The sequence below is a fragment of the Dreissena polymorpha genome, chromosome 5, assembly GCF_020536995.1.
Source record: "Dreissena polymorpha isolate Duluth1 chromosome 5, UMN_Dpol_1.0, whole genome shotgun sequence".
Lineage (NCBI taxonomy): Eukaryota > Metazoa > Mollusca > Bivalvia > Myida > Dreissenidae > Dreissena > Dreissena polymorpha.
This window is the reverse complement of record NC_068359.1, coordinates 238,182-254,459: the sequence shown is the minus strand read 5'-3', so window position 1 is coordinate 254,459 and position 16,278 is coordinate 238,182. Positions and strand designations below refer to the sequence as shown.

Below are 16,278 nucleotides of genomic sequence, written 5' to 3'. Positions count from 1 at the left end.
TGGGTATCTCCCTAATTTTATACTCATCTATTTGCTGCTGGGTATCCCTACCTTTGTACTCATCTATTTGCTGCTGGGTATCTTTTAGTTTGCTCTCCACATCCTCAGGTGACTCATCCTTGTCCTTATCCATTGTGGTGGGAATTATCACAGATGATATTACTGAAGGCAAAGATGGCAAGATCTAGTGAAGCAGGTTTTTGAGAACTTAAAAATACATACATCATTAAATACACATAGCTATGCTTTTTACATCCTGAAATTGTCGAAACTGGCCTTATTATTTACCAACTTCTTTTTTAGACTTGAGAATTAAACAAAGAGTTAAAATTCCATGAAAAAATACTAAGTCTAATTCCGAATTCACTACGTATCTTAATAGTATCCCACTCATTACTAATATCCTCAACCAATTTGTCGGCTATGTTCACAGGAAAACTAATAAGGACTGCATGGATCACAGGGCATGAAAATGGTTTGGCACATCTACTCTTCATGTAGATAACATACTTTGAAAAATGACCAAGAAGTTCACACCGCCAATTGTTCATACAGACTGAATGAATGACTGACCAATAAACCAACCAACAGTGAGCCTCCAATTTACCCCGTCAAAAAAAATGTTTGCAAGGTATAGCGGCAGTGCAGGTGTGCTTACCATCGTTCTCCGAGTCTGACTCAAGGGATTTCATGTTGTGTATGTTGTTGTCCTCATTTTGGTCGTTGTACCTGTCAATCTTGCTCTGGATCTCAGACAGCTGTTCTGTGGAGAGCTCGTTCTTCGCCTCAAGGGATTGAATCTGTGGAACAAGAAAGTGTTCGTACATGTTTCTTTGTTTGGATTTTGTTTGCCATATTCAACTGTATTACTAACAGTTACTCACAATTAATTACTATGTGTCTTTTAAAACCTCCTGACTCTACCTAATATGCTACAAGAAATGCCCACACGTTCATAGAATATATTGGCTCAACTAGTACCCATCAGAGCTATTAACCTTGTTCTGCAGGAGCTCCTTCTGTTTGATCATCATGTTCAGCCTGTCTGTGAGGTCAAGGCGGTCCTTCTTCACTCGCTCTATCTACTCCAGGTTTAAACTAACCTTGTTCTGCAGGAGCTCCTCCTGTTTGATCATCATGTTCAGTCTGTCTGTGAAGTCCAGGCGGTCCTTCTCCACTCGCTCTATCTCCTCCAGGTTTAAACTAACCTTGTTCTGCAGGAGCTCCTTCTGTTTGATCATCATGTTCAGCCTGTCTGTGAGGTCCAGGCGGTCCTTCTCCACTTGCTCTATCTCCTCCAGGTTTAAACTAACCTTGTTCTGCAGGAGCTCCATCTGTTTGATCATCATGTTCAGCCTGTCTGTGAGGTCCAGGCGGTCCTTCTCCGTTCGCTCTATCTCCTCCAGGTTTAAACTAACATTGTTCTGCAGGAGCTCCTTCTGTTTGATCATCATGTTCAGCCTGTTTGTGAGGTCCAGGCGGTCCTTCTCCACTCGCTCTATCTCCTCCAGGTTTAAACTAACCTTGTTCTGCAGGAGCTCCATCTGTTTGATCATCATGTTCAGCCTGTCTGTGAGGTCCAGGCGGTCCTTCTCCGTTCGCTCTATCTCCTCCAGGTTTAAACTAACATTGTTCTGCAGGAGCTCCTTCTGTTTGATCATCATGTTCAGCCTGTTTGTGAGGTCCAGGCGGTCCTTCTCCACTCGCTCTATCTCCTCCAGGTTTAAACTAACCTTGTTCTGCAGGAGCTCCATCTGTTTGATCATCATGTTCAGTCTGTCTGTTAGGTCAATGCGGTCCTTCTCCGCTCGCTCTATCACCTCCAGGTTTAAACTTACCTTGTTCTGCAGCAGCTCCATCTGTTTGATCATCATGTTCAGTCTGTCTGTGAGGTCCAGGCAGTCCTTCTCCACTCGCTCTATCTCCTCCAGGTTTAAACTAACCTTGTTCTGCAGGAGCTCCTCCTGTTTGATCATCATGTTCAGTCTGTCTGTGAGGTCCAGGCGGTCCTTCTCCACTCGCTCTATCTCCTCCAGGTGCTTTGTCTCAGCATCCTGAAATGGGAGAGAAGTTAAATACTTTTTATCAGCTTGTTTATGACTGGTTTGGACCGTTTTTAGTACTGGTGAGTCTTTAAAAGTATGAAGCATGCATGTGTCATGGGAAAAACTGCACATGCCTAGTATCTCTAACAACCATGTACAGTCTTATAAAAGGCAAATGCTAACAAGAAGCTCTCACAGACAGTGTTTTTGATGCCATGGTTGGATTATTCTACACAGAGTACAGACAGAATATGAAATGGAATTTTAAAGATTTTTTTAAAGGAATTGCAAAAACTTTACAATACAACACTGGGATGATATTATTATGTAAAAATTTAAAAGGGCAAAAACTCCTAAAAAAAACCTGTTCATAGGAAACAGATTCCTTCACATTTCACCTGTGTCCCAAAACTCAATTTATGTCACAAACAAGCTGTTTCTTGAATAATGTGACTTTTGACCTACAAATGTGACCTTGGTCTTGGAGGTTATGAGATGAGTGATACAAGTAACACTTAAGTCTCCTATGGTAATTATTTTAAAATTTCCTTAACCCTTTCCCACTTAGATGCGTATTATGACACATTTGTAGTCCAATAGAAAGTAAATTTAATAAAAAACCTTTCTAACTAAATTCAAGTTTTAAAGGCTTGATTTCAAACCCTTAGATACTGATGAGCAGCAAACAGCATAAAACCTGAACAGACAGCTGGTAACTGGCAGGCTGTTCTGGTTTCATGCTGGTTGCATAAGCCATTTTTTACTTTGCTTCTAATGGGGGAATGGGTTAAATGACAAAGTAACAGCCTGAACGAGCATTTTATTGCCAAATCTGACCATTGACTTTTCAGAGTGACCTTGACCACTGTGGTAGAAAAAACTGATTTTTACATGGAATGCTGTCCACTAATGTTGGTCATTAACTAGAGCTTTGTCACAGACGTGACGAATACCCCCACATGCCGCATTGACACATAGTATTTTGCATGTCATCTTCACAAAAAACAGCGGACACCATGCTCAATTTTTAAAACGCACTTAGTGACCCCTTGACCTAGTTTTTGACCAAGAAAAGCCCATGTTCTAACTTGGCCTTAAGATCATCTCCATAAAACTTCTGACCAAGTTTGGTGAAGATCAGATGTAAACTACTTGAATTAGAGAGCGGACACCATGCTGAATGTTAAAAAACGCACTAAGTGACCCGTGACCTAGTTTTAGGCCCGGAATGGCCCATGTTCAAACTTTTCCTAGAGATCATTTAGATAAAACTTGTGACCAAGTTTGGTGAGGATTGGATGAAAACTACTTGAATTAGAGAGCGGACATGGTGAGGTTTAAATCGCACAAAGATACCCCGTGACCTAGTTTTTGACCCGGCATGACCCATATTCAAACTTGACCTAGACATCATCTAGATACAACTTCTGACAAAGTTTGGTGAAGATTGGATGAAAACTACTTTAATTTAGTGCAGCTGCCTCGGTCAAATTTTTCATCGAATCCTGCAATTTTGAGTGGAAGCATGAAATTTGGCACACTTATGCTCCAATCTATCCTGAACAATTTTGGATATGGATCCAGGTCGGCATGTATCTGTGGCGCTTGTGGCGGCCATTTTAAAAATGGCGGTTGTATAAAACCTGAAATCAAAATTGACCTTATTTGGCAATTAAACCAAACCAATAGGAATTAACTATGTGTGGACCATTATCCCCACTCCTTTTTGGTCTTTCAAATGGGTATACATTGAAATAATAGTACTAGCATTTGGAAACATAATGAAAAAAGCAACATTGTGCACACCAAATGAGACTGTCATTTTCCTACATTTTTTATTTTCCCTAAAAAATGATATCATGTTCTTGTGTATTTAAAAGCACACACACCATCCCAAAATATTTATCAGCAAGAGAGGATATGACTATGACGTACATCTGACGTAAATGAAGATCAATATTAGCGGAATATACTATAAATAGTGTGCACTCATTGAAAAGTAGCAATATAGGTCAATTCTGAATTGCTTTATACGAACGAATTATTCAACCTATGTTGAAAGGTTCACTACAAATTTCCAAGGGTTATTGTAATATTAAAAATATTAAACTAATATTATATGTAAAGTAGGGACAGATCGAAAAAGACTTACTTTTAGAATGGCAAGCAACTCACAGAATGAACACGATCGTATGGAAGCCAGTGCTTCACATCAATATTTTAACTAAATTGTGTATTTTATGTCAAGAACATAACAACCAGCCTCTTCAATGCCCCGCCAACTCATTGAGAAGACAACGGGGCTGGGTATAGTTATGTGTCTGAAAACCTAAAGCACTTCAATGATTTTAATTGTTTGCCATTTAATATAGACATTCAGCTATTAGATGATGGGACTGGAATAGGAAACACTATGCTGAAAAATCGTGCATCATGGCATAAGTCTTGTAGAGATAAAATAAGTAATGAGAAATTAGAAAGACTTCGTAAAAGGAAGATTGAAGATTCAACCGAATTTATATCTTCAAAGTACAGAAGAGCGAGTCTTCTGAAATCAACTGTGAGCAATTGCATTTTCTGTAATGAGCCAGCAGGACTTGATGGCATCCATAGAGCCTCTACCTTTGAACTTGACTTCAAAGTGAGAAACTATGCTATAGAGCTTCAAGATACACAACTTTTAGCTAAACTTTCAGTTGGTGACATGGTTGCTTTTGAAGCCCAATACCACAAAAAATGTCTTTCTGCACTTTACAGACGCAAACAATTAGCTGCAACGGAAACAGCGCAAAGTTCGAAAGAAAGCTCAATGCATGGTGTGGCATTTGCAGATCTTGCATCGTACATGGAACATTGTATAGAAAACAGTGAAGGCCTTAAAATACCAGTCTTTCGTATGTCTTTTCTTAACAAGATGTACTGCATCCGGCTGAATGAACTAGGGCTAAAAGGTGTAACTGAGGTGCACACTACCAGGCTTAAAAATCGTCTATTGTCGGCTTTGCCTAGTCTGAGAGAATACGCTGAAAAGGGTAGAGTTATACTTGCATTCCATAAAGACGTTGGATCAGTCCTGAAACAGGTATCAGAACAAGATATTGACTCGGAGGCTCTGCTCCTAAGCAAAGTTGCCAAAATAGTGCGGCGTGATGTGTTTCAGCAAAAGCAAAAATTCACTGGCAATTTTTCAGAAGACTGCCATATCAAATCGGTTCCTCAAACACTAGCAGCTTTGATCAGTATTATTCTTGATGGTCCCAAAATTAAAGACCAATCTGAAGGTGAACATACACAGTCATGTGCCTCTATTGCCATATCACAGCTTATTGTTTTCAATAGCCTAAAATCTAGTGGGACTGATGCTTTTCGTCGTCATAGTAAGGATAGAGAGACCCCACTTCCAATCTATCTTGCTCTTAAAGTTCATGGTGAGACGAGAAAGCGGACTCTGATAGACACATTGTACGATAATGACTTATGCATATCGTATGACCGTTTGCTGTCTATTTCCACAGGTGTTGCAAACAGTATATGCGCCAAGTATGAGGAAGATGGGATTGTGTGCCCACCAAAGCTCTCTTACCATTTATTTACTACAGCAGCGGTGGATAACATTAACCATAATCCTAGCAGTACAACTTCTATGGATCCATTTCATGGAACAAGCATTTCTATTATGCAGCACCCAAAATTGGGGTTTGAAGGTGCATCAAGATTTAACCCTGTAATTGATGAAAGACTGATTGCTGGAAAGAAGATTACAGCTTTGCCAGATAGATACACCAACGTTTCACCTACTATTATTGCACAGAAGGAGCAAATTGTTCCTCCCATAGTTGGTCCAGCTGTACGTTCTGAAGTTCCTGAAATAGATCCTTTGATAGTGAAGGAGTATGAATGGCTGAATAACCTAAAACATTTGTTGGACAAACCTGAGCTGGACATAGAAGACTATATATCATGGGGTGCATATCATGCTTCTAAACAAATGCCATTTAATAATATGAAAACAACTGTCACCTTCATGCCTCTCTTTCTTGATTGTGCACATTCCATCGCAATGATAAAGCATTCTATGAATGTTATCAGCGACACCATACAACTGCTGAACCCGGGTCAAGTTCCCGTTATCACCATGGATCAACCATTATTTGCTATAGCAAAATCAATTCAGTGGAACTTCCCTAATACCCACGGTGAAGATAAATTTGTTATAATGTCGGGTGGACTCCATATTGAAATGGCAGCATTCAAGACCCTGGGGAATTGGTTAGTGTGTTGCGGGTGGACTACAGCCATATGCATGGCAGAAATTGCAACTAGTGGGGTGGCGGACTCATTTATCAAGGTCACACATCTGACAAGGACAAGGCATGCTCATCAGGTCACAGCGGCTGCTTTGTTCATCTTAAGAAATCAAGCATATGATCACTACAAACGGGTGACTCCAGAAGATGAAGCTGTACTGGAATTTTTAGATTGGTGTACCAAAATGAAATCTGAGCAACCACAGTTTCTGTATTGGTCACATGTACTTGAACTTGAGCTATGTATATTCAGCTTAATTAACTCGATACGAAGTGGAAACTTTACCAAATATATTGAGTCTCTGATACAACTGATTCCATGGGTATTTAGCTTAGACCACACCCACTATGCCAGATGGTTGTCTGTTCATATTAGGGACATGAGCTCTTTGTCAGTCACTCTGCCAGCAGTGTATCAGGAGTTTTTATCTGGGGGTTTCGTAGCCTATAAGACTACTCGCCCGTTTTCAGCTATGGCCCTTGATCAGGCACATGAACAATGTAATGCTGTAGTTAAAGGTGATGGTGGAGCTGTTGGTTTGACCGACAATCCATCCGCTCTGACACGATGGATGGTGGCTGGTCCGGAAATGTCAAGAATGATTAAGGAATATGAAGGTCATCAAATTACGGAAAATGTATTTCAGAAACACCATGAACGGACTCCTGCTGTTCAGGCAAAGTTCAAAAAAGAAGTTGCTGGGGTCGTATCAATAATCACAGACATGGGTAACCCTTTTACAGAGGACAGTGGGAACCTTTTTACTATTGATACAAAAGATATCATGGATAAAGTTGTAGTGGATTCTGTTAAGCAAGCTCTGCAACTCGGTAAGGAGCAGTACTATAGGTTTCAATATGAACGATTCATCAAAAGATCTGTTCCTATAAGCTAGCCCATCAAGAGAAACAAATTGGCATTGTTCCAATTTACAAAGGTGTCAAACAAGACAAAACCCCAACTTGCAATATTAAAAGATAACTGTGCCCTTTTTTCCAGGCTGTATATTGCATGCCAGTCTTGGGAAGGAAACCTGTATGAGTTTTTCAAGTATGAAAACCAACCATATCCACCTGCTTTGGCCAAAAATGGGGAAATGAGATCAGGAACAAAGGCTGATCTTCTAAGTGTACTAGAATCACATTCACGCCGTTTAGAAACAACCCCAACAGTTACGGTTAACATTCTAGACGGGGCGATGTTGGTTCAAATGTTACAACCTAGAGGTTCAAAAACATTTCAGGACTATGCTGACAATGTGTTTTTGTCACATCTCTCAGAAAGACTTATCCATGTAAAAAGATTGGATTTAATCTGGGACCGATACATTGCAGATAGTCTTAAATCAGCCACCAGAGAAAGAAGAGAACATGGCTCAAGACGACGTGTCACCTCTTCAAACCGTGTACCCAACAATTGGCGGTCGTTTCTTCGAGTTGACGAGAACAAAACGGAACTTTTTCAGTTTCTCGCACAGCAGTCATTGTCTCTTTCGGAAGATGGAAAAGAAATCTATTGCACTTCTTGTGAACAGGTTTAATGTGCCCCTCCAAGGATAGCAAATACAATCATTGAGCCATGCACTCATGAGGAGGCTGATACAAGGATGGTACTTCACCTGTATTGTGCGGCCCTATCAGGTCACAGGAGCATTATGATCACTGCGTCAGATACAGATGTGATAGTCATTATTTTATCTAATTTCCACAGAATTCCAGACTCTGAAATATGGATGTTGTTTGGTGTTGGCAAACACCAACGTTACATAGCAGTACATGAGATTGCCAACTCACTAGGTCCAATGAAATGTAGGTCAATGTCTATTTTCCATGCATTGACAGGATGCGATGTTACCTCTTTCTTTTGTGGTCGGGGTAAGAAATCAGCTTCGGACACATGGGACGTATACCCAGATATAACCAATATGTTCCTGTAACTATCTGACGCACCCATAGAACTGACCGGCAATAATCTTAATCTCTGTGAGAGATTTGTCATACTGATGTACGACAGGACAAGTGATCTGATGGCAGTTAACGACGCTCGGAGACATCTTTTTTAAAGAAGATCAAAGGCACTGGAGAGTATTCCACCAACACAATCAGCTCTCACTCAACACTTACTGCGAGCGGTGTACCAAGGAGGCCATGTTTGGGGGAAAGCTCTACAGGCAAATCAAACACTACCAAGCCCGTCGCTCTGGGGATGGGAGAAACCAGGCACGGGTACGTGGAAGCAAAGGTGGACTTCCCTAGGACAAGCCCAAGATATGTGCTATGTGCTTATTCACTGTGGATGTAAGAAAGCTTGCAGGGGACTGTGCAAGTGTAGCAAGGCCAGCCTTAAGTGTACAGCTCTCTGTTTCTGTGAAGGCCGTTGCTTCCCGGAATAACATGCCTTTTTTCATCGCACATCCACCAAAATGATAATGCCAATTGGATGAAATCATGTTTTATAACTAACATCAGTTAGGCTGGCATACTTTAAAACTTGACCTTGTTATTTTTGACAATGCCCTGTATAATCCCCCATATAGCAATGCATCAATTATGTGTATGTTTACGCGATCAAACAGAATCATATTAACGGTAATGCATACTTTTTCCTGTCAAAACATGGGCAAATAAAGAAAAAAATGTAAATATGTACATGTTCAACCCATCATAAAAATTGAAATGAGATATTTGACCTTGACAATTAACCTCAAGGTCATCTCAAGGTCATTGCTGGATAGACAGTATATAATTTACTACAAGTCTTCAACACATACATTGCACTTTAAACGACTAGTTATGGTGATATTTTGGATTAAAGTTGGAATGGCGGCCATTTTGACAATCGTTGACCACAGCCTTCCTGGGTGGCTGCTGATCTGGATCCATATCTAGATTTGTTTGTAATGGGTCAAAGAATAATTGTGCCAAGTTTCATGCTTCCACTCAAAAGTGCAGGAATCATTGGTATAGCAGCTGTACTAATTAGAGAGCGGACAACATTGTGATGTTTAAAACGCACTAAGTGACCCCGTGACCTTGTTTTTGACCCGGCATGACCCATATTCAAACTTTCCCTAGACATTATCAAGATACAATTTCTGACCAATTTTGGTGAAGATTGGAAAAAATACTTCTTGAAATAGAGAGCAGACAACATGGTGAGGTTTATAACACACTAAGTGACCCTGTGACCTAGTTTTTGATCCGGCATGGCCCATGTTCGAACTTGACCTACACATCATCTAGTTACAACTTCTGACCAAGTGTGGTGAAGATCGGATTTAAACTACTTGAAATAGAGAGCGGACACCATGCTCAATGTGTAAAACATACTAAGTGACCCTGTGACCTAGTTTTTGATCTGGCATGGCCCATGTTCAAACTCGGCCTTCAGATCATCTAGATAAAACTTCTGACCAAGTTTGGTGAAGATCGGATAAAAAACGACTTGAATAAGAGAGAGGGCACCATGCTGAATGTTAAAAAACGCACCAAGTGACCCCGTGACCTAGTTTGTGACCCGGCAAGGCCCATGTTCGAACTTGGGGCCTTAAGATCATCTAGATACAACTTCTGACCAAGTTTGGTGGAAGATCGGATGAAAACTCCTTGAATTAGAGAGCGGACATGCTGAATGTTTAAAACGCACTAAGTGACCCTGTGACCTAGTTTTTGACCCGGCAAGGCCCATGTTCGAACTTGGCCTAGACATCATGTAGATACAACTTCTGACCAAGTTTGGTGAAGATCAGATGAAAACTACTTGAAAAAGAGAGTGGACACTTAATACGGACCGACAGACAGACAGACCGACCGACAGACAGACCGACAAGTTCACTCCTATATACCCCCCTAAACTTCGTTTCTGGGGGTATAATGATTAATTATTTAAAATAGAATGACAGATTAAGTTACAGTTCAGAAAAGCAGTTTTATGGCCAAATTTAACAATTGAACTCTCTTGGAATATCTGTCCATCTGTCTGTCTGTCTGTCTTGAAGTATTATTCCAAATTCAAATAATACAAACAACCACATACATTGAGTTGTATCTGCAGGTCCTGTACAGCCTTCAGCTGGTCCTGGTACTTCTCAGCCAGGAGTTGCAGCTCCTCCTGCAGTCTCTCACAGTGGTCCTTCATGTGACCACACTCGTCCTCAGACCGGGTCAGTGATCTCTCCAGGTCAGACAGCTTGGTGACCGCCTCTATCTTCTCCTGCAGGACCTTCATCAGGGACTCCTAGAAATAGGCAATTACATGAATTTATCTTCTCAAGATAAGTATGAATGTTTTTATGCAGAATGTTTGAAAAGTTTCATCAGCGATGCCTTCATGGAAATAGGTAAGTAGTTCCTTCATTAGAGTTTACCCTATACCACTCAGATACCCAATTTATAGTGTTTATAGTCTTTTAAAAAATTGAATTCAATTGAAAACCTTTCTTACCAGATTCAAGTTTTAAAGACTTCATTTCCAACCGTTAGAAGCTGATGAGAAGCAAACAGCATGAAGCCTGAACAGATTGCAAGTTACTCACAGGCTGTTCTGGGGTCGTATTCCAGAAACATCTTAAGTAATTTCTTAAATATTTTCACTTAAGTTCAAAATTACAATGTTTTGTATTTCTTTACTAAATAAAGACATGCATGTTTTTTTTGTATTCCTCACTTAACATTGACATTATGATGGTATTTTGATGAAATTTTCGATGCCTAACTATTGCAGTATGAAATAAAACACTCAAGAAAAATTCCCAATTTAAGGATAAAAATATAATTTAACTTGCCTGGTTTTATGCTGGTTGCCTATATACAAGGAACAAGGAATTATTATCTCTAGGCAAACACCTTGTGACCCTACTCAATCTTAGGTCCCTTTTAAGGTAAATCTGATAGAGCATGATTTAAGAAGTTTTATTACTGATTGTGCAAACAACTAATTAGTTCTTTTGTAAGTTTAGTTAAAAAAATTGTTAGGACTAATCGGTCCAAAAAATTCATGCTATTTTTTATTCAACTTGTAACAATTTTTTACCTGACATTGTGAAAATTGATTTTGATCATTTAGATCAGATTGTAACTCATTTTTTTCAGTTAATATTTTAAACATGCAATTTTTTAATTTTATCAAATTATTTTTGCAAAGCCCAGCAAAAATAACAATCAAATTTGTTGAATTGATATCCCCCGCCAAATAAATTTTGTTTATGGATGGGTGTAGAACTAAAAGAAAAGGTATTAGTGAAGGGTTGTGCCGTTTGTCAATTTTTTTTAACTCATTTGTACCTGTGATGGGTTTGCAGACAATAAAATGCAGACAACTGCCTGATAATTGAGAACAATTTCATCAGGACATTTTGAGAATTCATGTAAGTATAGTAGAATCTTTACCAAATAAGGCATATGTAATCAAAACATGTGATTTTGACCTTTGTGTGTGGTTTTGACCATGACCCTAGCAACCTGGATCTTATATTTGACACTCAGCTAGATAATGGTGAACATTTGTAGACAGTTATTACAGAATCCCTTGATGCATAGTAAAGGAATGACTAAATAATGAATAATTCATCAAATTTTTGACCTTTAACCGCAATGTGTGACCTTGACCTAAGCCCCTAGGATTATGGGTGTTGAATGTGAAGCACCCCCAGATGATTGAGAACAACTATGGCAAGTTTCATGGCTCTGGCTCATGTGTTAATAGAGATAAAGCTCTAAGCTTATATTAACAAGTATCGTTGAAAACGTTGGATGCTCCCCTTATATGACCTTGACTTCAGTGACCTCAAACCCCTTTAAAAGGTATCCATGCAAGGTACCTACATGCCACATATGTAAGAGATCGGTAAAATATTGAAGGCGCTATGAGAAACTGTAACAAAAGTGTGATGGAAACCTTGAGAAAATCTATTATTAGCCTCGTTGACCTTGACCTTGACCCGAGTGACCTCAAACCTCATCAAAAGGTAGAGGTCTATGCAAGGTTCCTACATGCCAAATATGTAAGAGATCGGTAAAACATTTTTGGGGAGCATAAAAAGCATTTTTTCAAGATAAAAGGGCCATAACTCCGTTATTAACAGATGGTGTACAATGCCATTTGGCATGCATCATCCTCTTACCGATATATATATATATATATATTCATACCAAGTTTCAAAGAAATCGGCCAAAGCACTTCCAAGATATGGCTCCGGACACAAAAGTGCCATTTTTTCAAAATACAAAGGGCCATAACTCCGTCATTATCAGATGGCGTACAATGCCATTTGGCGTGCATCATCCTCTTATCCATATATTTACTCATACCAAGTTTCAATGAAATCTGCCAAAGCACTTCCAAGATATGGCTCCGGACACAAAAGTGCCGGACGGATGGACAACGCCAAAACAATATCCCGCCGCCTATGGCGAGGGATAATATCCCTCCGCCTTTGGCTAGGGATAATAATCAATGCATATGAGAAACTTATTTGAAATATCTGTTATCTGTTTAGAAGCCAATGAACATGCTTTTGCTCAATAAATACATTGTGGACAGCATAAAGCAAGCCATGTTAATTGTAAGCATACAGTACATGTAAATCCTGGAAGTGTGATTCTTACTTTGGCAGTGGTTTCATAGTTCAGTTTCTCCTCTTGTAGGGTCACTAGCTCCTGTCTGAGAGTGTCTTCTGTGTGATTCTGGACAATGAAATCAATCAACAAACTTCAATGCAAAATGCATGCAATTGTCCTGTGGATTCTTGTTGATTAAGAATTTTAATTGATTATTTATTTCAGTTAAAAGCCAACAACTAAGCATGCCTAACTGGTAGCCATTCAATGCTCATGACCAACAAAATCTAAAATTGGCTAAGAAATGACGAATGTTCAAAAATAATAATATAACAAGGGACAATATTGTCACAAAACCAGGTTTTCATTTGAAAAAAGTCTGATAAAGGGAGACAATTCAAAATGTGTATTGTTAACCCCCTTGTGTAAAATTGACCTTGATTTCAAGCCGCTTTGAATTTATTTATTTTTACCTTTGACCTTGAAGGATGACCTTGACCTTGAACTTCCAACACTCAAAATGTGCAGCTTCATGAGAACGCCGCTTTGAATTTATTTTTTTTGACATTTGACCTTGAAGAATGACCTTGACCTTGAACTTCCACCACTCAAAATGTGCAGCTTCATGAGATACACATGCATGCCAAATATCAAGTTTCCATCTTCAATAATGCAAAAGTTATGGCCAACGTTAAAGTGTTTTTTTCGGACAGACGGACGGACAGACTAACATACACACATACTGACGGACAGTTCAACTACTATATGCCACCCTACCGGGGGCATAAAAAGTCTGATAAAGAGAGACAACTCAAAATCAAAATGTGCATTGTTACTGATTGTTCATAGTTACATAGTTGTTTCAAAATCAAGTTGTGGCCACCTTGACCTTGGAGATATTGACGTAATTCTTTCCCACAACACACAATCCAATAATGGTGAACAAATGTGCCAAATGATTTTAAAATGTCACAATGAATGACATAGTAATGGCCCAGACAAGCTCATTTATGGCCATTTTTGACCTTCAAACTCAAAATAAGACCTTGGAGATATCGATGTGATTCTTTCGCACTAAACACCGTCTAATGATGGTGAACAAATGTGCCAAATGATTTTAAAATCTCACAATGAATCACAAAGTAATGGCCTGGACAAGCTCATTTATGGCCATTTTTGACCTTCAAACTCAAATTGTGACCTTGACCTTGGAGATATCGACGTAATTCTTTGACACGACACACCATCTAATGATGGTAAACAAATGTGCCAAATGATTTTAAAATCTGACAATGAACGACAAATTTATGGCCCAGACAGCTAATTTATGGCCATTTTTTGACCATCAAACTCAAATTGTAACCTTGACCTTGGAGATATCGACGTAATTCTTTCGCGCGACACACCGTCTAATGATGGTGAACAAATGTGCCAAATGATTTTAAAATCTGAAAATGAACGACAAAGTTATGGCCCGGACAAGCTTGTTCGGCCCGCCAGCCCACCAGCCAGCCCACCCACCGACATCGCCAATCTAATATCCTTAATCCTTCGGAAAACCTGGTTAATTATATGTTCACACTTTCTGAGGAAAACAATATCTAAATAATATGCATTATGGCGACTTATTCAGACTACTTAGCGCAAATCTAGACAAGAGGGCCTGAAAGGCCCAAAGTCGCTCACCTGAGATTCAAAGGAACTGACCTGTACTGTGCAGCCCAAGATGTCATTAGAACAAAATGTTCTTACCAACATTCATGACTAGTGAACACCCTGGCAGCCAAGTTTTTCAACAGACCAGAACCATTTTCATACACATCCAAGATATCATTTAAACAAATATACCGAAACTAGAGTGTTAACAAGATTTTACTATAGCCATATTAGGAAAAATGCCACGCCCCTTGGCAGCCATGTTTTTCAAGCAAATGTTACCATTTTTGAACTCATCCAAGAAAAAATCTTCTGGGCAAGTTTCATGAAGATCGGAAAATAAATGTGGACTCTAGAGTGTTAACAAGGTTTTACTATGGCCATATAAGGAAAAATGCCCCGCCCCCTAGCAGCCATGTTTTTCAACCAACCGGCATCATTTTCAAACTCATCCAAGATATTATTGGGATGAATATTCTGACTAAGTTTCATGAAGATGAGACAATAAATGTGGCCTCTAGAGTGTTAACAAGATTTTACTACAGCCATATATAGCCATATAGGGAAAAATGCCCCGCCCCTTGGCAGCCATGTTTTTCAAGCAAACGTAACCATTTTCGAACTCAACCGTCATATCAAGAAAACACATGTTCTGACCAAATTTCATGAAGATTGGACCAAAAATGTGACTTCTAGAGTGTTCACATGTTTTCACTATATACAAATAGAGAAAACTGCCCCGCCCCCTGGCGGCCATGTATTTTCAACGATCTGGACCATTTTCAAACTCGTCCGAGATATCAATGAAACCAATGTTTACACCAAGTTTCATGATGATTGGGCCAAAATTGTGACTTCTAGAGTGTTCACAAGGTTTCTCTATAGCCATATAAGGAATACTGCCCCCCACCCTGGCGGCCATGTTTTTCAACGGACCGGAACCATTTTTGAACTCAACCAACATATCATTAAGACAAACATTTTGACAAAGTTACATGAAGATCTGGCATAAAATGTGAATTCTACAGTGTTCACAAGGTTTTTCCTTTTTTTTGACCTAGTGACCTAGTTTTTGAACCAGCATGACCCAGTTTCGAACTCAGTCGAGGTATCAATGGGACAAATGTTCTGACCAAGTTTCATGAAGATCGGACAATAAATGTGGCCTCTAGAGTGTTCACAAGGCAATATGTTGACGACGGACAAAAGGCGATCAGAAAAGCTCACCATGAGCTCACCAGGTGAGCCAAAAAAGTTTAATGAAGATTTTAATATCATAAATACGTTACCTGTTATCTCTAGCTACCCCTTTCCAAGGGAGTTATTTCATCCGGAAAATATTCAAGCGCTGGGAATTGTCCACCTCTATAAGAATCCAAATCAGGTTAAACATAGTACAATGCAACCTAACAGGAAATCAAGAACCACAACTCATCTTTCCTTTCCGGATAAAACCATGTGCACGCCTATTTTAGGCTCAGGACTTATGTGTTCTTTTCACTGTGTTTTTAAAAGGATAAAGTTTATTTATCTTTTATTTGTATCCTTCGGTTTATATTTCTATACTTTTTGTTGCAGTAATTGTCATATTTCTGCTTTTGCTGGGTTTCTTTGTTTGCATCGTCGCTCATGTACATGACGTCATGAGCACGTGAACCACGAGGAATTCGTGCCTATTCCCCAATAAGTAATTGAGGTCAATTGGACAGCAT

The 16,278-nt window shown here is 39.4% G+C and overlaps 1 protein-coding gene across 7 annotated transcripts in view; it reads right to left on the bottom strand.

The window, feature by feature from the left end:
- The window catches only part of LOC127880697 (sarcolemmal membrane-associated protein-like), a 109,520-nt gene that overhangs the window by 43,772 nt on the left and 49,470 nt on the right, over window positions 1-16,278 (bottom strand). For all 7 annotated transcript variants that reach the window (XM_052428033.1, XM_052428034.1, XM_052428035.1 and 4 more), the window contains exons 8-12: window positions 12,959-13,036; window positions 10,389-10,589; window positions 1,944-2,054; window positions 659-800; window positions 52-162 (exon numbers count right to left, since the gene is read on the bottom strand). In XM_052428033.1, coding sequence (XP_052283993.1) covers window positions 52-162; window positions 659-800; window positions 1,944-2,054; window positions 10,389-10,589; window positions 12,959-13,036 — 643 coding nt within the window. The remainder of the gene's footprint in view (window positions 1-51; window positions 163-658; window positions 801-1,943; window positions 2,055-10,388; window positions 10,590-12,958; window positions 13,037-16,278) is intronic.